This window comes from Pseudonaja textilis, chromosome 3, assembly GCF_049901715.1.
Source record: "Pseudonaja textilis isolate UNSWEBS1 chromosome 3, rPseTex1.2, whole genome shotgun sequence".
Taxonomy (NCBI): domain Eukaryota; kingdom Metazoa; phylum Chordata; class Lepidosauria; order Squamata; family Elapidae; genus Pseudonaja; species Pseudonaja textilis.
In genome coordinates this window covers 87,142,143-87,169,039 of record NC_141992.1, presented here as the reverse complement: position 1 = coordinate 87,169,039, position 26,897 = coordinate 87,142,143, and the positions used below count along the sequence as shown (strand labels likewise).

The window sequence follows — 26,897 nt, the reverse complement described above, 5'->3', positions numbered from 1 at the left end:
AATTTTATTTCTGACTTACTAATATTGGAAACCATTTCTTTGATTATTTACATAAAATGAAATTCCTAATCTAATTCTAATTCATTTTGTTTATTAAAATATATAGTCTCAGACCACAGATCATATATGCATCCTGTTCATTTAATAAATAGTGCTTGTGAGAACTATCTAAGTATTTTGTAATCAAAGGGGAGATTAATATATGCATTAATGTTTCAATTTCAGAATCTCAGTAAACACATACATGTTCTCTATAAGAATACAATTGAATCTACCCAACAGTATGATTTAGATGTGTCAATGTAAAAGCCTGAATCAATAAATGATATAAATATTAGGAAATAATGACTCTATCTCTTTATAAAATGATCATTCTTTGCCTGAGCATTCTCCCAACTTTATTCAATCCTAGCATAGATACAGACTGGAGTGAGCCCACAATGAGCCAGATTATCCATTATTTGTTACTTCCAGGGAGCTGTATCTGCTTACAAAACTAAGACAAGATTCAACTAATAAGACAAGATTCAACATAGACTGCCCTGAGTTTGTTTAAGCCTGTATTTCAGCCAGCAGAGTAATAATTCAGTCTCAACTGAAAAGCAGCCAAGTTCAAACTGGGGGATTGCATTAGCTGCAATGCAGGGGAGGTCAAAGTAGAGACTTGAACATTATTTAGACCAGAGGTTTCCAACCTTGGCAACTTCATTCAGCTGAGGAATTCTGGGAGTTGAAGTCCACAAGTCTTAAAGTTGCCAAAGTTGGAGACCCCTGATTTAGACTGAACAGCTTCCAACATATAAGTAGCCTTACAGGCATAATATTACACAGGATATAGCAACCAGTGCAGAGAGTGGTGAGGATGGCAGAAAAGATTATTGGTAGCTCACTTCCTTCTAACCAGGACAAAGCATATAAGAAATGCTTGAGCAGGGTCTGCAAGATTGTCTGGGACGCTACACGCTACTTCGTGACTTGATTTCTGTGTTACCTTTTGGGAGGAGGCTTCGTGGTATCTGAAAAAGAACATCTAGATCAGGGATGCCACACTCGTGGCCCGCAGGGCAGATGTGCTGGCCACACCCACACCCAATTTAGCAAAAGGGAGAAAGTTGCAATCCGTCAGGTGACGATAACATGTCATCACAAGTTTGGAACCCCTGATCTAGATTCAGTCACAGTTTTGTTCGAGCAGGGACTAGATGACCTCCAAGGTCCCTTCCAACTCTGTTATTCTATGATTCTAAGTCTCCTCTTTCTGCTCTGTATTCAAAATGGACAGTGGTTAATATATATATGGATGGACATGTGTGTCTGTGTGTTTGTGTGTGTCTGTGTGTATGTAGCATGTGTCCCAGTATGCTCACAGTAAAAAAAAAACAATAATAACGGTTATCTTATCTTATCTCTTATCTTACAGCAAGAGCCTTGGCATTTTAGCTTTAAAGGTTTTAAATGCTATGGATACAAAATTGTTGCTTGTACAATTGATTGGATGGTTCAAGAAAGAATTCCAGCAATGGAAGAAGCTAGCTTCAGATCACAATTTTCCATCATATATCAATGTATAACTTTGTACCACCCCTCTTTGAAGTGTACTAAGTCTCCCTTCGAAGTGTACCAAATGGAGGTGCCTTTTACTCCTTTTTTACAGATCTAGAAGCAGTGTTTGATTCAATTCCTCATGAGACGCTATGACAGCTTCCTTTATTGACTGCCACCTCCTGCAATTAATTATGATGCTGCATTAAAGTGCCACAAGGCAGATCCAGTGCTTAAATAGTGGAGAGTTGAGTGACCCTATGTTGAATCTTAGGTTTACTGTTATAGTAACCATTCCTGAAACTCTACTTAATGCTACCAGATGATACTTCTGCATTCTGTATAAAAATACACATTATGCCAGGATAGATATGTATATTCAAATACCAACAGGAATATTTATATGTCTGTGAAAAAGTCATATTTCCATTGTTTAATAATTTCCCTTGGGAAAAGGTATGTTGATTCTGTGAATCTCTAAAATGCTAAATAACATTATGGCTCTCTTCTCTGAAAATAAATACATACACGTATGCATGCATGCACACACACACACACACACAAATATAATACTACAACTTTAAAGATAAGTACTGAGCTTCAGCACTATGTAAATAAATAAACAAACAACTAAATAAATACATGACTAATATTTATTTATCAAATTGTTCAATCTCAGCAACTGCCCACTTGTACAAGACTCTGCTTCTTACAAATATTAAGTCTAATGATAAAAACAGTTTAAAAGAACAATAAAGATGTCCATTTTTAATCAATATATTTTAATCATTTTGGAAAGTAGATATAAAGCACATTACAAAATAACAGTTTATAGTTAATTTTTTAAAAATAAAATATTAGTGGTATTTTTATGTCTCTACTAAAATTTTATATGTCTGACAAATATTGTTGCTTTTTATCAATCATATTTTTACGGTACGTATGTTTTAATTGATTTGTCTTTTCACTTTCTTCCCTTATTTCATTGGTTGGGCCAAACCAATGCATTCACAAAATGCCAAACAGTAATTTCACTTTTAAAGTTCATATGAAAATTTTCACATAGGGTTACTTACACATTGTTCCTTAAGTTCTCTTTTTTATTATTATTATTATTATAGAAACTTTGTTCTGATTTTTATTTTTATTTTTGCACAGCATTTTACTGAAGTCAATTTTTAAAGAGGTTTACAAAACTATGAAATACTGCTCATTAAATAGATCATCCCTTAAACCACAAATTATGTTACATACAAACCTAGAACAAAAGTACTTTAGTAAAACAAGTTGTGTTTTTTTCTGAAACTAATGCTTAATTAACACAACTTGTTTACATTTAGCAGGCATGCAAGAATAACTGATTCATTAAAGGAAATTCAACTTGTCCGATCTGTTTTGAAATGTTACTGGTTGGCAAAGTCTGTTTCTTTTTCAGGATGATCTTTGATTTGTGAGATAAAAATCTGGAGCTTGTAATGAAAATGCTGGGGATTTATTATGCTATTTTATATTGGTCTTTTGAGATATTAATTTACATTAATTCTTCCTTTCAATGTCGTTTTTACAGTATATCGTTTATTTCTGTTTTATGCTGTGTCCCTCTGCAATTGAATCATTTTTGTGGTTTTCATTATTGATCTTATTAGCTACCTTGAACTAGTTCTAAGATAGATTTATTTTCAGAGAAAAAAGATAATTCCTTCTCCTACTTGGCTATCAGTGGCATTACTTCTACAATACATCCTTGCATAAGAGAGAGACTAAGCAGACTCCGCTGAATGCCAAAGTTTGTTCAGTAGGGGAAAATACAAAAATAACCCGCTGAAAATTGGTAAAAAGGCTGTAGATAGGAAATATGAACTCTCACAAAAATGGATAGTATCCATCCATCTCATGATACTGCAATAGAAGTCTGTATCTTCTCAGGGGAAAAAAGACCTATAAAATTCAATAGGACTTATCCCAATTGGGAAAATGATTTCAGCTTTAAAGTCTTACCTCAATTTCAGTGCCCTTTTGTAGAAAATAAATGCTTTCGCAGAATGGGCAATTGCAGTAAAACTTACTAATACAGTTGCAAGGTATTAGAGCAGCAGCATGAGAGAATTTATATGGAAGTTTCTCCCAATGTGTTTTTTTTTTTTTGTCCTCTTTAAATGGTGGTCGAAGTGCATGATTTTAAAAAAAAAAGATCAAAAGAGAGCAACAGCAATAACCTCAAGGTATTCTTTTGTTTGTTTCTTTGTTTTGGTATATAGGTTGATGACCAAATGAAGCTCCTTCAGAACTGCTGGAGTGAACTCTTAATTCTAGATCATATTTATCGGCAAGTGGTACATGGGAAGGAAGGCTCCATCCTTCTAGTCACTGGGCAACAAGTGAGTTTGCATAGTAACATCACTGAGTTTTTGTTGTTGTTGTTTTGGTATTAATGAATTTGCAAATAGATTTTAGACAGATTAGAAGCACTGCTGTGTCACACTGAAAGCATTTTCCACTGAACAGAGATATAAGTACCAGCAGAGTATTAGTGAAATGGAAAGTGTTCTCCGTGCCAGTCCCAATGATAAATTTTAAACATAAAATAAATATATATTTTTAATTTTTAAATGTATTCATATGAAAGATAAAGAGGATGAAATGTGTTAGCAATAGCCTAGATCTAGAAGAAACAACAGTGAAATAAATGGTCATTTCCCTTTATTTCTATGAATTTATGTCAAGTAAATAAGTCATGGATCAAGCTAACCCTTTACTAATTGTACATCTCTTAAAGAAAGAAAGAAAAATTAGTTTAGCTGAATTTAAAGCAGATAATATGCTCTCCTGGGAAAATAACATTCAGAGCAGACAAGACTAGATTAGATCATTTGTGATAATAAGTACTGAAGGAAAACCTTGTGAAAGTGTTTAATTTATATAAGTTATAGCTTAGGATGCTTTATATTTGCTTCAAGATTCCTTCTTGTATTCCCGCTCAACAAATATAGAATTTTGAACGGACTAGAGTTCTGTTCAAATACATTACAGGCTAAAAATGTCTAAAGCATAAAGAGCTAAAACAGCAAAAACACACTTAAAATCAGAGATGCAGCGCTGACACATATCTTACAATTAGAGATGAGACTGAGCAGAAGGCCTGGTGGTCAGAATAAAACTGTCAGCACCACGGACGGCTCTTCTCCACGGCTATCAAAAGACAGGATAAATTAAGAGAAGTTAAGCATATTTACCCATCTATTCAGTGTGCACAACTCGTTTAGGTCAGATAAATCATAGAGCATTCACAGAATTTGTATTTTCTTACCCAATCGCTTCAAATGTGGGGTGCACGTAACCCATCTACATTATTCTACTCTATGGTACTATTGTCTCAAGCAGCGCAATTGAAGCGTAGTCAGGTGCCCAAACAATGAGACAAAGTTAGGACATTTGTGTTATCAGAAATCGAAGGCTTGTTTGAGTGTGAGAGAGAAAGGCAGACCCAATTAGGGAACCAGAAACAGCTTTAAAAGTGAAAACAAATGCCCTCTAGGATCCATTTCTTCAGGAAGTTCCCTTTCACCGTCCTGAATAAAATGAACTCAGCCCACTTTGGAGCACTACAGAGCTTGATAGGTTGTCACAAGAGAACATCCTTGTGTCGTGGCCATACTCATTTGTAATTTTCAAGTAAAATAAATGAGAATGACAAGGCAAATTAAATCAAAACCTTACCCTTTGAACATTTATTACAGCTCTAATGGAAAAGAATGTACAGTGTCATGGGAAGGCAGAGTGCATTTTGTGCATTTTATTTCTGATTCAAAGTGAAACCAAATGATGGTCCACTGGCATTTAAGTAGCTGAAACCTAAACTGCCTCAATTTAAATACATACGAGGAAACAGTTGCTTGTTTTGACTGCAATCCACATTATTCAATTGCTCTCCAAAATTTACATAGAGAGCCTTAGCCCTAATTTAAACCATGTAAGCCATTCGTTTGCATTTATATGGATTGTTGTGTGTGCTCTACATTAGGTTAAGGAGACATACGTTATATATGAAGCAGGTGAGTTCAACCCTTTGATCGCAGCTTCATTAACTACGGCCATGGTCAAAATTAAGCTGTTTAAAAACTCATTGATGTCAATAAACAATATGCTCCAGTGCACCCCTGAAAATGTGGACCCTTTTGTGGAGGGGGGGGATTTAAAGTATAAGAGAGTCAGTTGGTCTAGCGGTTAAGGCACCAGGCTAGAAACTAGGAGACGATGAATTCTAGTCCCACCTTAGGCATGACTCCCTTGGGCTATTCTCTCTCCCCCATTGTTGTTGTTGTTTAACATAATTATTCACAGTCATTTTATTGATCTGTTTCTGTAAGGAAATGTGTCTAAAAGGATGACCCAATGGGGCATGGATTGTCTAGTCAAAGTTCTAAAGTTCAGATACAATAAAAAATATTGATATAATGCAAATCTCAAATAAACTACCAGGTGGGAAAGAAAAGCAAGAGAGGAAGACATGGACACAAAATTTCCTTGTGTTTTATAAACCATGATTAATAATATTCAAGAAATAATACATTGAATTAGGCCTTTCTGTCCTTACTCTCATTAGAGCCTGGATTGAAGGGGGAAATGGCCCAAATTGATAGCCAAGTTTCAAATTTTTTTATTCAAAGACTCACTCTACCCAGTGAGTTCCGCATTATTTTATCCAAAGACTCACTCTACCCAGTGAGTCCCACATCCTCTTTTGAAATATGAAATCAAAACTAAATTGACTATAGAAATGACTATTTAAAAAGTTTGTCCATAGAGAGCCCATATGGTGTAGTGGTAAAGGGGTCAACCTAGAAACCAGGATATTGAGAGTTCTAGTCCTGCCTTAGTCATGAAAGCCAGCTGGATGACCTGGGCCATTCTCTATCTATCTGTCTGTCTGTCTATCTATCTATCTATCTATCTATCTATCTATCTATCTATCTATCTATCTATCTCTCCCCTCCCTTCCTAACCCACCTAACAGAGTTTTTGTTGTAAGGAATATAGGATGAGGAAGAACTATTAGGTATGTTCACTGCCTTGAGTTATTTATAAAAATAATAAAGATGTGCATAAAAAAAAATATGAAATTGGTCTTTTGAACCTTGAAAGCTTAAAGCAGCATGTCACCCCTTAAAACTCATGAAGCCCACTCCCAAAACATGATGTAATTTTTGGAGTTTTGGAGTGCAACCCTCAATGTGGCACACAAAGCAAGCTATGGTTCTTGAGCTGGTGGAAACTGAAGTTTTCATTTTTAGGAAAACTTTATTTATTTATTTGGTTTCTATAGCCGCCCATCTCAGCAAGTGATTCTGGGTGACTATAGAAATCAAATCAAATCAATCGTAAAGTTTTATAACTTTTCCAAACCAGATACTCTCTAGACATGTTGCAACTACAATGCCTCAAATTCCTAACCAGTTCTGGTTGGGAACTCTGCGTGATGTAGTCCCAACCCAGCTATAATCTATAAAACCAAAAATCACGGCCTCAAAAATTGTACTGTATGGGAGAATTTTCCAAGAGCTATGAAGTTTTTTTATTCAAATAAAACACACTGCTAAGTATTTCTACAAATCACTTTCAAAGCCGTTAAGAAACAAGTACAGATTGCAACAACATCACACAGCATTTAGTCACATTTAAATAATAGGCACAAGCACTGACTGTAAACTCAAGGAATCTTTAGAAATATTTGTTTCTTTTATTTCTAGGCAGAGATACAGTCTCCTTTAAATCAAAATCATATCTAGATCGGACTAACTTCACTTTTGGCCCTGCCTTGTCAAGCTATTTTCAACCCAACATCACATATGTTTCTGATGGCATTCATCACAGTAACCTTGAAGGATTTCATTTTCAATTTTAGTCATCCTATAATCTCTTTCATAAACTTAAAATTGAATTATAAATACAAATGGAAAGAAGGATGGGAATGGAAGAGGAAATTAGCAAATTTAATATACTAATTTTGACATTAAGAATTATGACCTTTCAGGTGTTCCTTGAAATCAAATTGTGCATCCCTTACCCCACCCGATCTGATATTAAATTAGGGACAGGAAACATTTATACAGTGACGTAGATTTTTAAAATCTTTGGGGGGGGGGCGGGGACTAAAAAAACTTAGGATTTGTGGTAGTATCACAATGTTGTTTTCACCAGATGCACAAGACCAAAATGATTAAAGTTCCACTTTTCATTTTGCCACTCGTATTTCAGAGGTTTAATAAGACTATCCATTTTATTTGTTTAATGATTTCTTTTAAAATACATTTTATTTTATTTTTCTTTAAAGATAGTTTTGGCAATACAATCTTGAGAATCTTCCAGGGATTGAAGAACAGAAATACAAACGGACCACTCTCCCTCATTACCACTGCCATAATAAACAGAGCCATTTTAGTGACCCTTTCTGAAATTCAAAAAGAGGCTCTGTTCTTTGTAAAACACACATTCTTCATTCATACTGGAAAGCTTTCAACTTTCATGGGCCCTTCAAAACTCTTCTCCAAATTGCAGAATATAATGCCAGTGCAGTTATCAGAATGGCAATCTTATATTAGCATTTCCCTATTAGCCGCTATGGCTATTCCGGAAAAGTTGAACCATCAGATGCCACATTCACTACACAGTTGCTACTCTTATTTGAGAGGAATCCCAGCTCAGCTTAGTTTGTTTTCCTCCCTGTTATTTCTCTATCAGAATTCTGGAATGTGCAGAAATCTGGGAATAAAGATCCTTGCTCTTTATAAATGCCTAGTATTTCTCTAACTTAACAATCAAATTTGTGCACAGAAGACACAAAATGACATACACACAATCCCACCCTAGAAGAATACTTTATAAAACTTTGCCATGTTTCACCTTTTCTTTCCACCATCCTAGGTTATTGGAAGATGTACAGAATGCTCTACTGTGCATTAGATCAGATCTTAACTCTCTAACTTTATTCCTGGGCTGATCCACAAGCAAACACATGCACGAATGCTCCTTTTAGTCAGACTGGATGGTAAATTGTCCCATATGCCATTGCAAGTGTATAAATGTTTTTTGTCTTCTTGCAAAGTGGTGCCAGCTGACGTAGTGCTGGTACAGCAGCCTTCATATCCCTTGTCAGTGTCTTATGGCCATAAATCTGTTCAGACTATAGTGCATGTAGCATGCTTGACTTGTTGATTAACTTTAGTAAGATAGATCTTACACCAGTCCCATAGTAAAGTTATGCTTCACGGCATAACTTAGTTCAACCACTGTTATTCTTGAAACAGCTTCCTCATTTATACAGCCTCTGGCAGGGCCAGCCTTCGAACAAATGGTCCCCTAAGAGAGAGGCGATTTCCTTCCTTTTGTTCCATTCTGAAATAGCTGATGTTGTACTACCCTTGTACCCCATATTTCTAGGTGTGCAAGATTTATCTCTGCCATATGATTTGGTATGCATGGATCTGATCACATGTGTGCCATTTGGGAATAGCCACCAACACTCTAAATGTTCCCAAAGGTAACATGCATACCAACAAATGTTCACATGAGGCTGACCATACATTGCTGCCAGCTTTCGAAATGATAATGAACTGTTCACACTGTTTGTTTCAGCTGTCGAGCCCATCATCAGGCAGATAGCAACAGGCAAGCTCCTCAAGTGCTGTTTCATGGGGCTGCTATCTCTAAATCTAGTCCTAGCACCTGGCAAGAACTGTCATAGGCACTCTTTACAATGGCAAGCTTTATTTTGTTTAGATAGTAGAACTGAACTGCAGGATGAACCCACTGTGCTTGGTATCTGCATCTGAGGGATTTTTTGCGATCAGTTTTCTTATGTGGCTAATATGATGCTGTTTGCTTGATGGGCCACAACTTTACCAAATTGACACTACAGACAAAACAGCTTTATAATAAAGAGTTAGGGTTAATTTTAATGATACACCCATTTAAATGAATAAGCCAGACTCAAATCTACCCTTAATCATAGAGGTATGCTAGATAAGTTTGAATTAGTCACGTCTCCTTAGCTCAGTTGTCCTTGCGCAGCTGAAGAAAGTTCTCTGTGAAAAGGAGAAATTTAAAATTGTTAAATAAATCAAAACAGGAGCTATAGATATGTCCATCTAGTTATGTATAAACAAAGGAGGTTTACACACAGATTAACAATTTTATATCAATCTTCATTTCATGAGATGGAATACAAGTGTGTAGTAGGGTCTAGGTTTTTTTTTAAAATTTGTATCTTGATATAATCACAATCCATAAACATACTAGATGTTTTATATCACTTTGAAGAGTTATCAGTTTTACTATTTGCATATTAGAACTAATTAGCAACCTCTCTAACATCATCCAGGGGGAGAGGTCTGCGCAGAACTTAATTCATTATCTTCTGTTATTGGCATATCATGTTAAAATGACAGGCATCGTATATTGTACAAGTCATCAAAATTTTAATCAATTTAATGAAAGCTGATTTCATTCTGCATGCTGTCTCTGTGTAGGATGTATTCCTGTATAGACTGAATGCTTGTTCACAAAAAGGTTTGAAAAGACTTTTCTTAGATCCCCCACAGTACTCGCTACAAATATTTTAAACTAAAATGTAAGTTGTGGGGGTGGGATTTCTTGAAAAAAAAATATTTTAAATAATCTGCATAATATATTCTTAAAATGCAGATTTGACTTCATGGAATAATGAATTAATTTCATTGATCAATATAATCTTCTGAATTGAAATTATTTGTCAAAAGGAGAAAGCCTCCAAGAATAACTGTATTCCAAACTGCTTTTGGGTAAAAAAGGAAAAAGAACACTGCATCGTTAAAGTGAACAAAAGATGTATTAAGTAATCAAACACATGAAATAAGCACAAATATGGATTTGTCTCAAGTTCTTATTTTTATTACAAGAAATATATGGAAAGTGATATATAGATTGATTTAAGAAATAATTAAATAAATTACCATTTTCTCATTAACTACATGGATCATTAATTTTAACTTCCAATTCCCACTTCGGTTTATTCCAGAGAAATAATTTTCTAACAATGTATCAGTATAATCATTATCATCCTTCAATTAAACTATTAACAATTAGAAGCCCATTTCTACTGTCCGTAGGAACTTTATAAACAATTCCTTGATGGAATTTGGAAAGGGGTAAGAAAGCTGAACTTTATAATTACCCGTTCCTTGCCTATCTGATATCATATTCCTTTGATATTTTCTTAATACATCCTAACAACTGAGAGATAGTATCTTATAAGATGAATGTAGTAAGATGAAAACAGATAGTTCTTGACTTATATCACAATTGAGCCAACATTTTTGTTGCTAAGTGAGACATTTGTTAAGTGAGTTTTGCCCCATTCTGTGACTTTTCTTGCCACATTTGTTAAATGAATCACTGCAGTTGTTAAGTTAGCAACATAGTTGTTATGAGAATCTGGCTTCCCCATTGACTTTGATTGTCAGAAGGTCACAAAAGCTGATCACATAATCCCAAGACACCGCAACCGTCATAAATATGAGTTAATTGCCAAGTGTCTGAATATTCATCACATGACCATGAGGATGACGCAGTGGTTATAAGTATGAAAAACAGTCAAAAGTTACTTTTGTCAGTGCTGTTGTAACTTTGAACGTTCACTAAATGAACTGTTGCAAGTCAACGACTACCTATACAGTTTTTCCAGATAGTGACAGTCCAGATATATTGTTCTGCAAGTTCTATAAATCCCAAATATTTTTAGTGTTGCATTTTCACTCTGAGGTTGTCATTCTTCTTAGATCTCAAAGGGAAAAATTGGAATTATCCTTAGCTTCTACAACATTGTCTCTTGGGGTCCCAAACAGCAATCCAAATCTCTTTTTCTGTTAATGGCAATGTTATAACATACAAATCATCTCACAGAGGTTGTTCTATAACAAATTATTCAACAAATATAGTTAAGGATAAGTCTTAAATACGTGAGTAAAATTCCTCTCTGGATCAACATCAGGATTCAGCCCTCATTCCCTCCCCTCCATGATTTTCAATCATACATTTTGAGTTAAATATTAGCTCCAAAGGATTTGTTTCTTTCATAGACAAATAGGCCATTGACTAGGTAGCAGAAATAATATTCTCTTTAACAGGAACTCTCCCCCCTACCCCCACTCCAAGAGACATTAACCGGAGCTTTTCATGCACCGTTGAGTTTATATAAACTGATTGACACCTTTGGGGGTCATCCTTCCACTGAGTCATAATTTTGCTCACTCGTGAAAAAAAGGTTTTCTTGGCTCTCCGTATTCTCTAGCTAAAGCTGAAAATTCAACTCATCATATTTACACAATAAAAAAAATCCATTCTGCCTTGTTTTTAATTGCAAATCTGACTCAGGGGACCAATTCTCCTGCTTAGGAGGCATCCCCGTGCCTTCTACCAGGGAACCAAGTGCGGTCAATTATGGTAATGAAATGTCAATAAATATAAAAATTTAATACAGTCGGCTCTGGCTGAGTGGCAGATGAAGACTTGCCTCCCAGACAAATATGCTGGTTCGGCAAATATTAAATGCATCTGAAAGAGGAGATAGTGCCTAAGAGTCCACCAGCAGTGGGTAAAAGAATCTATCTATTGGGGTTTCCCTTTACATTATCATTGGAAGAGAATGGTTCCAGTATTCATGAGTTTCATTGGAAAATCTTGATTTATTATTAGAAAGAGAAGGTGATGTTTTCTCTTAAAGCTAGCTGGTTGACGTTAGGCTAGTCACTCTCTCTTACCCCAACCCACCTCACAGGGCCATTGTGGAAGGGAAAATAGGAGGAGGAAGGAGTATTAGGTAAATCTACCACTTTGACCCAAAGGTGGTATTCAAGAAGCTGTCTTTGTTTTTCCTTGAAGACGTTTCCCTTCTCATCCAAGACACTTCTTCTATGATCAAACAAATTAGTGGCCCTTATTATTTTAGCTAAAATATTAAGACTTGCAGCATAAATTATGATGTTCTTACATCCAGAAGAAACTTCTTGGATGAGAAATGAAATGTCTCTTGAAAAACCATCTTTGGGACAACCATGGTCTGGATGACTGAGAATCTCCATAGACAACTAGCATCTTGGAGGTATTTATAAAAATAATAAAGATGGGATATAAATCAAGCAAGCAAGAAAAAAAGTATAATTGGTCACCGTATCAAGGGACAATCTTTTTCCAATATATTTCCTCAACAAATTGCAGAGGGGAAATTGGCAGCATTTAAGCCTATCTTTGCAGCAATCCTATGTTTGTTATTTACAGCTAACAAATATTGTATTAAATGGTCATAGTATTTAAGATCATTTATTTATGCTGAAAATGAACTTGTGAACCTCAGATATTCAAATGTGATTTCATCCATAGTTCATGAACAAGAACAAGAACAAGGGAGAAGAAAGGTAACTCAACATAAACGTAACTTAAAACTTTGAGTTTGCTTTCATTCTCCACCTAAATGTAATTATCTTGGTTTTCTAACTTGTGAAAAAAATACCTACTTTCTATTGTCTTAAGATAAGACAGACAATCACATTGAAGCCAGGTAGATTTGAACAGTAGCTTTAAGAACAGTCATGAAGATAATTTAAACAGAACATCCAAATAAACTATCTCCAGTTAATAATCAATTACTTCTTATATCTGGAAATTGAACTCCAGCACGTTTGTTATTCATTAAGCTGTAGAAGGTTGATTTAAATAAGTCATTCTGCAATAAAATATTGTAGTTCAAAATACTCTTGTTCACTACCCAGTCATTCAGCTATGCATTCTTCTTAAAACATGTCTCTTAAAAAATACACTTCCTTATTGATTTTACGATTACCAAATCCTTTAATTTTTTTCCTTTATTGATTTCTAATATTTGTTAAGGCTTATGATATTCCCTAACTTGTTCATATTTTGCTTTTGAGTTGGGGTGATATAATCTGATTATATAAGCAGTAGTATTCATATCACAGTTTTACAAATAGAAGACTTTATCTCAGAGTGGGGTACACAAATGAAAGAATATATTAACAGATTAAATGTGGTGTTAAAAAACATTGTATGACAGTAAGAGGCATGTATATGTGTACACAGTATGTTTACCTAGAAAGGCTAAGATTTTATTTCAGCCTACTTCTTGAGAACAAAAAGAATAGATAAGATAGGATGAGATACATGTTTCATTCTTCTTATCCTCACAATAACCTCACAAAACTAAGGCAGGTGTTATCTAGCCAACTTGATCCTTTTTCTGAGAAATGATGATTAAATTTTGGGAAGCCAACTAGATAATAGATAGATAGATAGATAGATAGATAGATAGATAGATAGATAGATAGATAGAGAGAGAGATAGATGAATGTGGGGTGACATGATAGCAGTATTCTAGTATTTGAGGGGCTGCCACAAAGAAGAAGGGGCAAATTATTCTCCAAAGCACCAAAGAGCAGGACAAAAACAATGGTTGGAAACTAATTGAAGAGAGAAGCAACCTGGAATTAAGGAGAAACATCCTAACAGTGAGGAGAAATAACCAGTGGAACAGCTTGCCTCCAGAAATCGTGGGTGCTCCATCACTGGGTATTTTTAAGAACAGTCTAGACAGTCACTTATCTGAAATGACATAGGTTCTCTTGCTTGAACAGGGAGCTGGACTAGACAACCTCCAAGGTCCCTTCCAGCTCATTCTATTCTATTCTATAGATAGATATAAAGATAGATATGATAGATACATCTTTGTATATATTGCTGCCTAAATACTGAATGTGTGATGACAATTCTCATCAAAATTGAAGGCGTGGTTCAGAGTTCTTCAGGGGAGGAAATGGTCAAAACCGAAAACTATGTGCAGATGTATGTATTTATCCTTGCCTTCCTTGTGTCCCAGCACTTCAATGGTAAAAGGCATCCATTTACAAATGTATGAACTAAAAAAATGATGTACCTGGTTAAGTAAAGTCATCAAATTCTGGTGCCCTTTTACAGGTGGATTATTCCGTAATCGCATCGCAAGCAGGTGCCACCCTCAACAGTCTCATGAGCCATGCACAGGAGCTGGTAGCTAAACTACGATCTCTACAGTTTGATCTACGAGAATTTGTATGTCTCAAATTTTTGGTGCTATTCAGTTTAGGTATGTACCCTTATTTTTATTTAAATGAAAATAGGTTGACTTTATTCTGCTGCTTAATCCTTTCCCAACTCTATGTGCAGGTTGAGTTTATTCTTTCCAGTTCAGCAAAATATTAGAAATGTTATAAAAGAGCTCAAAATTCTATCCATCTTTCTTATTCTTTCTCTTTCTTTCTCTTTCTCTCCCATTCTCCCCCTTTCTCTCTCCACATCAACAAGATTACTCTCTGAAAATCTACTCTCTATAGAACCGGTAGCTCTGAAGAGCAGCAGACATAGAACCGGTTCTATGTCTGCTGATGTTTTTGCCCACCCCACTCCCCGGGCTCTTACCTGATGTTTATTTCCTGATTTTTCAACTTCAGCTGCCGAAAGAGGCACAGCTGCAGTTAGAAAAGCAAGAAAAGAGGACTGTTTCAAAGGCTGCTTCTCTGCCTGCAGCATGCTGATGACGATTTACAGGCGTGCAGCTCACAGCCTGCAGGGAAGCTCGTAAATCCCGAAATGGTAGTTAACCCTATCATATCCCACCCCTATCCCACCAGACATCTGATGTACAGTATGCCAACTTATTTACAGACAATCAGTGCCTAGTTGGTATACCAATGAAATAAAACTGAAGTGGCAGAATCCTCCCACAAAACTCACCCCAACATCTCTCAACAGGTGTTTTTAAAAAAGAGCAATGGAGGCAACAAGCGAAAGAGAAAACAAGAGAGCAACAGAGAAACAAGACTGTACCGCAGGACAGAAAGTAAGAGAAAGGGGAACAAAAGAGAAGGGCAAGAGGCAGAGCAGGAGTAGAAGAGAAAGGCATGACAGTAAAAGAACACGAGGGACAAATAAGCTGAAGCAAGAAAGATAATCCACAAATTATCTACAAGGTGGGTGGGGTGCACTACCTTAGCAAGGGTACCCAAGTAGAAGCAGGAAACTTCCAGTCATCCTTGAGTTCTGACAAGCAATTACTAAAACAAATGGTCAAAAGTTCCATCTTCCGGTATAGAGTTAGAACTATGCAACCACAGAACATCTTGCCCTCTCTCTGAGCCTTTTGGAAAAGCATCACAACCTGGTTCTGCCAACTGACATGGGGTCTAAGAGCAGCCCCCACGCAGCCTTGGGGATGGTTGATGGATTGAAGGTATTTTCTCTGCCTTTTTGCTTTTCAGTTGTTCTTTTTAATTCTATTTTTAATGTTGTTTTTAACTATGGCTTTTATTGTATTATTTGCAAACTGCTCAGAGTCATGCAAATGTGATGGCAGTATAGAAATGGGATAGAGATAAATAGATAGATAGATAGATAGATAGATAGATAGATAGATAGATAGATAGATAGATAGATAGAGAGAGAAATGATAGATGGATGGATGGATAGATAGATAAGGTTAGATAGATGATAGATAAGATAGATGATAGATAGGTAAATAGATAGATAGTAAGAACAAATAAATGATGTTCTTCTCATCAGCAAGAGATCCAACAATCACATTCTTTAACTTGTTTCCCATAAAAGCTGCCAGTACAGTGTCACTAACTGATTTTGTTATTGCAAAACTGAGTTCAGCTGCTGGAACAGACAAAATTATGCTAGCATATTTTTGTGTCACCTCATGAACTGCAGGAAAATGGGTTAAACAGATATTTGGGGCATATTCTCAGTCTTAAGAATTGCAGTCTGTTCTGTTACTTAGCTCCCCATTCAGCTTCCATATATAGAGTAGACGTAAGGTTTCTCTGCATGTGCCATGGGAGGACAGTGGAAAGAAAGCTACAGATGTTTTCCCTGCAAAATTTACAGAATAAAGACTTTGCCTTAGATATTTGTCTTAGATATTCCATGTATTTCATACAATTTTATAATTTTACAATTTTTTATAATTTTCTTTTTTATTCTTTCTCTTGGTGAAATAATTTGGTGATATATTTGAAAGCAGGGTAGGATTTAAACAGTTTTTAAAGTAAAAAAGTTCCTAGATTAAAATTAATATATTTTTTAAAGTATCTGATTGATTATATATACCATTTGATCTATTATTTGTTTAGCACTTGATGATACATAATCAGTATCCATTTTGATGGATTCTTCCAAATAAGAGGAAAACCCATAACAAACGTTGAATGAACATCTGATAGGCATTCATACAAAATGCCTATATTTGCTTATTGGAAAGCATGCTTGCGATGTTCCTTCCTAACCTTTGCCCCCATCATGCCAGCGTGCTTCCAGTTCATTTTCCCAAAAGCATAGATACATTGCTGAAACTTCAAACTATGCCTGAGGCTGCTGCTCTGCTTTGCGATGTGTGAAGTCTTCTTTTTTTTAAAAAAAGCAATCAAAAATAAAAGTTAAGTTCCTGTAGGCAATCTATACATGGAAGCTAAATGGTGGCATACAAAACTGCCATGTTCGAGATTCAGGATTTATTGGTTATATAGGTTTATAGGTTATGCACAAAATAAGTTTAAATTTGAGGATTGGCTTATTTGTTTGTTTGTTTGTTCATCTTGTGACAAACAAGGCAACTAAGCTTTATTTGCTGCTGGTCAGGGGTGCTATCACAGCAAAGCTCGCTCGTTGTGAATGTTTTTCTAACTACCAAGATCCAGAGTGTCTTGATATTCTGTGATCTTTTCCAAGTAACATAAGACTGCACTGATTAAAATGTGTATCCACATTCATCTACTACACCTAACAATTTGTCTACTACCACCTAATATGGCTAGATAGCTACATAGCTAGATAATAGCTATGAGAGAGAGAGCTAATAGAGAGAGCTAATAGAGAGAGAGAGGAGGAGGAGAGATGGATAGAGGGATTAGATAGACAGACAGACAGACATGATAGGTAGAAAATAGATAGATGGGGGAGAAAGAGAGAGAGAGATGATAGAAAAAATACACATTGTACCTAGCTTGGTGGCTAAGAAAGGGCTTGGTTTGGTTAGGAATTAGTACAAGAAACAGAATTAAATGGCATATACTATTGTAAATACCATATGGTTGAAAATTGTTATTGTATATGTTTTTTTGTATACAAAAAATAAATTCAAAAAATAATTAAATTCAAAAATAACTTTCTAGTCGTGGAAAGCAACTGCAGGCCAATGATGTATGTGACATATTTTGTCCTGCTTTAAAAAGTCTGGCCTCAAAAAGCTCACTTAAACTTTTATTAATTTTTAATCCTCCCTGAAATACAATGACATCCTTTTCTGCCAAAATTCTGCTTCACTCTTTAGACTTTCATATCTCATTTTTCCTTGTGGTAGGCATGACCAAATATGTTGCCTGTGTTCGTATTATAAACCATAGTGGGCGGATTCACCTGAGATGTTGTTGGACTACATCTCCCTGCGCCCCTTGCCAGGATCCTTTATGTCTGGGCCTGCTGGAAATAAAGTTCAGCAACTTCTGAAAAGCCATGTCTTGTCTAGTTCTGATTTAGCCAAGAGCATTTCAATCAAAATGCACAGAGAGATACATCAGTTTAAAACACAAATTTAAGGGGAAAACATATGTTTTTGTATCCTTCTGAAAGTATATGCAATGCTATACTCATAGAAGCATTATGATGTATGCTGTTTATTTATTTTATTTGTAACCCACCTTTATTGTTTTTACAAATAACTCAAGGCAGCAAATATATCTTACACAACTTCCTCTTATTTTTCCTACAACAACAACCCTCTGAAATGAATTGAGACTATCACCCAGCTGTCTTTTATACCTAAGAGAGGACTAGACCTCACAATCTCTTGATTTCTAGCTTGATGCCTTAACCACTAGGCCAAACTGGTTACTTACAAGAAGTCAAGACCATTACTAGGTATAAAACAATCTTCACATTTATTCAGTAGATAAAACTGTGGTTCTATCCTTTTGTTGGAAGGTGGTGGCAAGTAATCAGATAAGGCCGATCTTGCTAAAATTGCCCCCACTTCCTTCTAATCATCTCTCTAAGAATGGAGTTAATTTTTCCATTTTAAAGGCAGTGTAATTTCAATCCAGAGAATTTAGGAATCTTGAAAAATCTGTTGAGTATTTTAATGTTGCATCTATATTATTAAATATAATACCACACAGAACTGTTTTAAAAACCTGTTTTGTTAATTATGTGCATCAACTTTGTAGAATTACAAATCTTTAAAAAATAGAACAAAGTTAAGCATCAGCTAATCTTTAAGCTCTGAATTGGAAGTTGCTGACTCTTTCCAGATGTTGATGACTAGGGAATAAAAACACTACTGTTTTAGGAATTATTATTTTCTTATAAATTAACTAGCTGAATAGCACCTCTTGCCATAGGTTTTCATGTAAGATATTTTCACACATGTTAGGCACCGTAGCAGAAATGTCTCAGGAGTTATGTAGTTTGCTCTGTGATGAAATATTTAAAGCAAATCTTCATACTTCAGTGATATTCTAAACGGCTGAACAGCTGAATTATATCTGAAAAATGCTCACATTTATTTTAAATAATTACTACATGTTGTCATTTTCAGTGGCCACTTCAAGTATATTCGTTCATTTAGAATGTTATTATTCATAGCTCTTATTTTTTGAACTACCTGGCTTCATATTAATGGAGGAACAAATTGTAAATCATACAGTACAACTTTGTTCTCTTAACTCAGATGTTCGTTTTTCTAAATATAATTTTTTGTAAAGGTTAAAGAAAATTATCTGAGAACAATATAAAAGAAACAAAACAGGATAAAACAATAACAGATACAAATGTTAAAAATGCTGTATATACTCATAGATAAGCCATGAATTTTAGGTGCCAAAATACACCTCCAAAAGTGTGGGAGTATATGTAATAATACTTTTTAAAAGTACCTATATATCCTCTATATACTTGTAGATAAGTTCATCTACAGATAAGCAGGCTCTCAAATTTTTAACCAAAATATTATGAGAAATATGGATAAGCTAGTTGTGAAAATGAAAACATACAAAAGTTTTAATGGTCAGCTCATCCACAGATGAGTTTATATCCAAGTACAGTATATACAATATAACTATTACCTACATCTTAATAGAGTAGCTTTTTTTTTTCAGGCTTGCACAAAAACCTGAAAACATTGTCTGTGGCGCTCAAATTTCACTTAAATCATTTCAAAAGTATAGACACCCCTAAAGCATAAATCTGGGAGACACAATCATTCAGTCACTGCAAAGCTATATTTTAGGTAATTCTTGACTTATGACCACAAATTGAACTCAAAATTTTTTTGGCTGAGAATTGTTAAGTGAATTTTGCTCCATTTTACAACCTGTCTTGCCACACTCGTTAAGTGAATCACTGCCATTGTTAAGTAAGTAACACGATTGTTAAGTGACTCTGGCTTCCTTGTTGAATTTGCTTGTCAGAAGGTTTCCAAAGGTAATCAATCACATGACTCCAGGATACTGAAACCGTCATAGTTATGAGTCAGTTGCAAAGCATCAGAATTTTGATCATGTGACTATCGGGCTGATGCAAGGGTCGTAAGTGTGGGAAAACTGTCATATAAGTCACTTTTTTCAATGGCATTGTAACTTCGAACAACCACTAAATGAGCGGTTGTAAGTTGAGGACTACCTGTAATGTGTTCTTTTAAACAGTTAACAAAAAATAAAACGTTTTTTCCCCCCCTTTGAGCTGTTTTTGCTTAGGCACGCCTGACTTTTTCTCTTATTTAGCGTGTCCTCTTTCTGGCAGCCGCAGCCACATCCGCAGGAATCCAGTCCTTGTTTTCTTTTCCCCAAATTTTTCCATTTGTCCTTCTAGCTTTCCTTACTTGAAGTCAGCCTGGATGATTTGTCAGAGCCTCCATCGGAACAGCTTGTAAAGTAAAATGCCAATACAAGGAAAGTTAGACATTTTTTGACCCATGTCCAGTCACTTAATGCTAGGATAGGCAACCGACTGATGTGTACTGTTTTCTTATCCCTGTCAAGACTACAGATAAATGTACTTCATTTAAGAAATGAAGGCTTTATCAATGAGCAAATAATTGCAGAGCAACTATTGATCCACGTCTCACTTAACAAGAGACAACTGGAACTTGTACAGATGATAAACATTTAATCATTATGTATAGTAAACAACAGGCTCTTGCTGAATACAGAAAAAAACCGCAGATTTCACATAGCAAAACTTGTAGGTAGTTTGTGCAAACAAACAAAATTAAATTTAAACCACCGTCACCTACACTGTCTGAATACTGTGACTACAGACTTCTACCACTTGTTCAAATTATGCAGCTGAAGCAAAAACTCAGATGGGATTTTTATCTTTTTTTCTCTACTGGTCTAAAAAGATGTTGCAATTCCTCTGTGTGACTTTATTTTGAAAGCTTCATTTATGTTGATTTTTATTCTGAAGGGTTTATCTCCTTTTGTATTTATTCCCATTCCATAATTAGAAAATCTTGTCTGCAACTTAATGATTTCTTCTCAAAACTCATTGATTTTTCTGCTATTATATGATAGTGAGGCTAATCTGGTAAGCTATTTTTTATTTTGAGGTGGGAAATGATTCACGTAATTATTTACCTTAAAATATTTAAAAGTTTTTTTGCTGATCATATTTTAGATCAGTTTTTAATGGCAACAAAGTTGAAACAATGTCAGATTTAAAAATAAATTATGGCAACCTAAAGTTTCCTTGTTCTGTGTTATCCACAGTAAAAGACTTTATAACACTTTTTTTTTCTAAATTACTACAACATAAGTAAATTTGATATTCTAATCAGAAATACCATTCTTGCTAGTTATATCTGTTACGTACTGTCAATTCCATTTGTATGTACATATTTTTTCTTTAAATAAATAAATCATATTCCATGAGATCATTGGCAGATTTCCAATGAATGTTTAGTAAAGCATCCAACACAGTCTTTTGCAAGCGAGGTTTCAATCCTGTTAAAACTCCAGGTTTCCAGTCTAACTCTATGTGGGCAGGTTTGGTGCATGAAATGACATGTAGGACAAACACAGAAAATTGAAACCTTTTAAGCATTTTTAATATGGAATGGATTACCTATGTAAAATTTTAACTGCTATGAGCTATATATACTTTAGTCTGCTTTAAGTGTTCATTCATTACAAGGAGGTGGTATGCAATTGTACTGCATATTGACTGCCATTCTGTATATTTATCTACTAACTGCATGAAAGCCTTGGAAGGCAAACAGTGAATTAGGACAACCAAGAGATAAAACACTGATAGATGAAAAGTTCCACATTTCATTTGTTTAGAAGATTTCTCAGCAACATTCGCTGGTTTCTAATGAGCAACATAGTCACTTATCATCAGATTTGCCCCCCCAAGCTTTGCCTAGAAATGAAGCTTCTAAAAGCCAGAGATCAGCTCTGGCTTGTAGTATACAATATACAGTTATGGCAGGAAGTGAGCTTCTAATTCTTGTTACCTAGAGAACAGCTAGTACAGCAGCGGCAGCGCAGAACTCAGCTGGGCAGTATGGGCAGGGAGAACAAGCCAGAAAGTTAATTATATATGGAAATGATGGGGGGGGGCAGCCAGTGATCACAGCTATTGGTTTGCCCAAACCGGAGTGACAAGGCAGCAGCCCACCACTGGTTTCATTAATACTTTCATATTATCCCCAGAGGCCAAAGAGCCACGTCCCAATTTCCTTTATCCTTATATCTAGGAACACCTTTGAATATTTAGAGTTCCATGTCAACTTCCTATATGGACTGGGATCCACAGCAAATCTCCTCTACTCAGTTTTTACTGGCTTGGCGGATTCCACCCAGGGAGCCAATTCCATACATACCAAGGCCCTGAGCCATAAATAATTTTAAAAATAATAACCAGTACCTTAATTGTACCCAGAAACCTACTGGCAGTCGGTGCAACTCCCCAAAAGATGTCATGAGCAAACAGCCTGAGCCCAGTTACTACTTGGATTGTTGTATTCTGGATCAGCAAAAGCTTCGAGATAAAGACAGGGACGTCATGTAGAGTGTATTGCAATTGTCCTTATATAAGGTTACAAAACCATGAGTGACCATCAAAAAAGTTTTCCATCCAAGAAAGGCTACTGATGGCATAACCTGTAGAACTAGGCCAAGGTTCTTTTGCTTCATCTGGTCTTGGAAAAAGAGTCATGGGTCCCAGAGAATCCCTATATTGTGGACCACCTGTGTTCAGGGAACATAACTTTGTTCAGGATGAAAGTTGTAAGAGTAATAGAATCCATAACTTTGTCCACCTATAATTATTCCATCCTGCCTGTTTTGCTCTGAGGAGAAAATTATCTTCTAAATTAATGCCTTTAAACAGGTCATGTCATTCTGAGTCATGAAGAAACATCCAGATCTAAACAAATTTGTAAATTTCAGGAAATATTTAGTCTACCAATAATTTCTGCTAATTAATTTAATTTTGCCTTTCTATTTGAACTGCAAGATATAAAACCATCATGAGTTGATTTTTCTTATATAAAATAGACAAAGTTTGGCAATCTAAACACACACACACACACAAAATGAATGATTGTGTTATGTCCTTTAGTGCTATTATGGGCACTCCGTCTGCTAGGACATATTGGGTGATTATAGGCCAGTCTTTTCAGAAAAAGCCATGGGTTTCAAGTTAGCAGTAACCATCTATCAATTCTAGAGATTATGGCATGATTTACAGTCCCAGCATGGCATATCCTCTGATTTTCTGCCTCCCTATGAAACATTGTGCTTTCCTTTTCTATTGATGTATCAACTATAATAGTTACAAGCAGCTACAGAAAAATCAATAGTGGACTTTCATTACTGAGAACATAAAGTAAAAGAGGGCCACGCTATGAGAGTTTTGCTGTTAAATAGTCACTGACTGCAAGGTATACAATAAATGTCTGTTATTTTGGTGTAAATGAAAGATGTCTGAATTTGAAACATCAACCATCTCCAATTCTGGAGACAACCAAAGCTAGGTCAGTTAGCTTAGCTAGCAGTTCTTCCCTGAGGCAAGGAACAAGACTGATCTGTCTTTCCAACAATGAAACTTGGATTAACGACAAAAAAAAGGCTAAATAAGAACTGCAGATGACGTTTTTCTGTAAATTACATTGCAATCTTTCTGGCATGCTCACCTGACCTGAACTGGACATTTTAATTGTAGGGAAGTTCACTGCGTCTCAAAAGGGTACTTTACTCTAGGATGAGCAGAGCAAATCATCTCAGTTTTGCATACTTTGACAAGCAAGAGTTGGGAGAAACTACATCAAAGATTCATTTAAAATGACTTAATGTAAGGGTGGAAATTGCATTTGGCATCAGTAATGGAATGCCTTGGAAAAGACTTAGGACTACCAACACTATCTCAGGGCATTTTATCTATTTACAATATTTCCTGATCATGGAATTTGGGAATGGTGGACTTAATATGTCTTAATGCATTTTGTAGGACAGCATGTAGAGAAAGATTATTTGTCTCTGTGGTGATTGCTGGGTGTTTATTAATTTCCATCAATGTTTCAGAATTACTCCAGACCTATTAAGATAACATTCAAAAACACCTTATCATTCCTAAAGACTTAAAGCAGTTGGAGGCATCAGAGAAATTTATCTTGCTATTTTAATGTTCAAAGTTAGATCATTCATTTGTCTTTCTATGATTAATATTTTAAAGTGATAGCAACACTTCAAGGGGCCAGTCTCTCCATTAATTTTTATGTGGTGACTCATTCATAAAATTAAAAAGTAAGAATGTGAAGCTCTATCTTTGGTATTAACCCTGCCCCATAAATCCTTGACAGTAGCAGTGTAGCAGTAGTAACAATAATGTCAAAGGCAATGCAACACCAAAGCCTCTTCAGTACTTTGTTGTTGCTCAGTCTTTCAGTTTCCTCCAACATTTTGTGAGCTGATGGACATGTAGATGCTAAATATAGAAATTTCATTATTTAGGACACCTGAACTGCTACTGCTCTGCTAACATCAGTCATTTGATGGAAGCAAGCGAAAGATTATGCTGTGTATCTGACAATATCACAAGGAGTGTGGCAGAATTTCTGAATTTGGAATGGGATATGGAAAAAACTGGTTATTTCTAACTCTTTTTTAAAATGACTCATTTTGTCGAATCTAAACCCAAATAAGCCACCATTTAAGTGTCAGCTTTCTGTGGTTAGTCCACATGTTCTGCTGTGTACAGGGCAAATTTATGTATTTCCCATGGCAATTAGATATATTTTTAATTTACTTAGGACGAGATCCAAGGCCTTGTATGTGTTCTACACATACTTTGAGACTCTTCCAGTCTACAGACACCTCGCTGGGGCCTCTTTTTGCTTTAGAAGTTTAGACAACCTTCTGCAAAAGCTGTTGATGTATCAGAAAGGGATGGAGTAACAAAATTGGTGACCCTCAGTATACCCTACTTGCACATATGCACATACACACACACACACACACACACACACACACACACACACACAAACAAAAACAATAAACATTATTTTTTCTCATAATGAGGTTCTTTGGTTTATATCTGTTCATCACAAAATTATAAACATATGCTTTAGGATATCAAGACAATAGCTGAATTCGTCTCCATACAGCTATTTGCTTAGAATGAAAATAATAGGCAATCCCCAAATTGCCTTTCCTTTCTTTTTGGCTTATAAACTTATTTCTTCAGGGAAGAGGAACACAGATCATAGAATAGCAGAGTTGGAAGGGATCTTGGATGGCATCTAGACAGCACCATCTGCTCAAGCAGGAGACCCTACACCATTTTAAACAATTACCTGTCCAGTCTCTTTTTGAAAGCCTTCAGTGTTGAAGAACCCACAACTTCTGAAGGCAAGCCATTCCATTGGTTGATTGCTCTTACTGTTAAGAAAATTCTTCTTAGTTCTAGGTTGCTTCTCTCCTTGGTTAGTTTCCATCCATTGTTTCTTATCTTGCATTGTGGTGCTTTGGAAAATAGTTTGATCCCCTCATCTTTGTAGGAACCCCTCCAATATTGAAACAGTGATATCATCATGTCACTCTTAGTCCTTTTCACTATACTAAATATATTCAATTCCTGCAATCCTTCCTCGTAGGAATCACACAGTAATTCATAAAGCTTAATAATTCTTGGCTGAATACAAACTGGGGTTACAAATGATAAAACATTTTTTCCAATGCTCTAACAAGATCACAGATAGCTTAGGCAATTGATGGATAAAAGACCCTTGGTTAGAACCCTTGGTTAGAACCATTTTCATAGGATTTATTGAATCCTGGAAGAAACAGGGGCAACAGTAAATTATTTTTTTTATCTGCTGATATTATTTTGTTTATCTTCTTGGTATCACTATAGTGCAATATGGATGGGCATCCTTTCTTAATCTTCCTAATCTTTTCCAAAATGTTCTTAAAGTATAAATATAGTTTGAAACTCTTTTTTAAAAGCTATGTGAATGCTTTGGCGGGAATGTTTTCTTTCCTCGTCATCTTCTTTGAAGCAGATCTTAAATGTGATAAAAGGATTAAAATAATAATTTACAAACAAATGGTCAAAGAGAGACCATAAGAGTTTCAAAACAAATCCAAGACAGGCAAAAGAAACCAGCATGCAATTTCCATCTGAGAAAAAATAATGGGTACTGGCTTTCCTTTCTCTCATTTTGACATGTCCTATAATGTGCATGTTATGCATATCTCTTCACCTGTGGCTTTTCAAATTTGTCTTATGAAGCATCTTGTATTCTTTGGGAGGGTCACTAGCAGGCTAGAATTTCCACTCCCATGAAATCATTATCTAAGCCAATATATTTAGCCAAGTTCATAAAAGCTTGAATGCCATAATGACATGCAAATGTCATTCTCTTCCCAAGAACCAGAAGAATGCCTTTAAGCTAATATTTATAACAAGAAGTGTTCGACTGAAAACTCTTGTAATTTTTATCATACCGGAGGCTGTTTTCCTCATTCAATTAGCTGAATTTATCCCGAGGCAAGCCAGATACCTAGTACCAGCTAAATTCAAAAACTAGAGCTTGTGTTTTGACTTAATATATCCCCCTTGGATCTGCTTATTTAATTCTCTTTTATATGAGGATGTTTCTATGGTCTGGACTATTGGAACAAACCAAACTTTTATATCTTATTCCAAGGGCATAAGAAAATTGGACCGGGGAGGGGGGGGGGAGAGAGAAAACAGAAACAAATGAGTTCATCAAT

The 26,897-nt window shown here is 35.6% G+C and overlaps 1 protein-coding gene across 2 annotated transcripts in view; it reads left to right on the top strand.

Moving 5' to 3' along the window:
* NR5A2 (nuclear receptor subfamily 5 group A member 2) overlaps window positions 1-26,897 on the top strand; it is a 112,659-nt gene that overhangs the window by 73,144 nt on the left and 12,618 nt on the right. For both annotated transcript variants that reach the window (XM_026700453.2, XM_026700452.2), the window contains exons 5-6: window positions 3,801-3,920; window positions 14,563-14,710. In XM_026700453.2, the coding sequence (XP_026556238.1) occupies window positions 3,801-3,920; window positions 14,563-14,710 (268 nt within the window). The remainder of the gene's footprint in view (window positions 1-3,800; window positions 3,921-14,562; window positions 14,711-26,897) is intronic.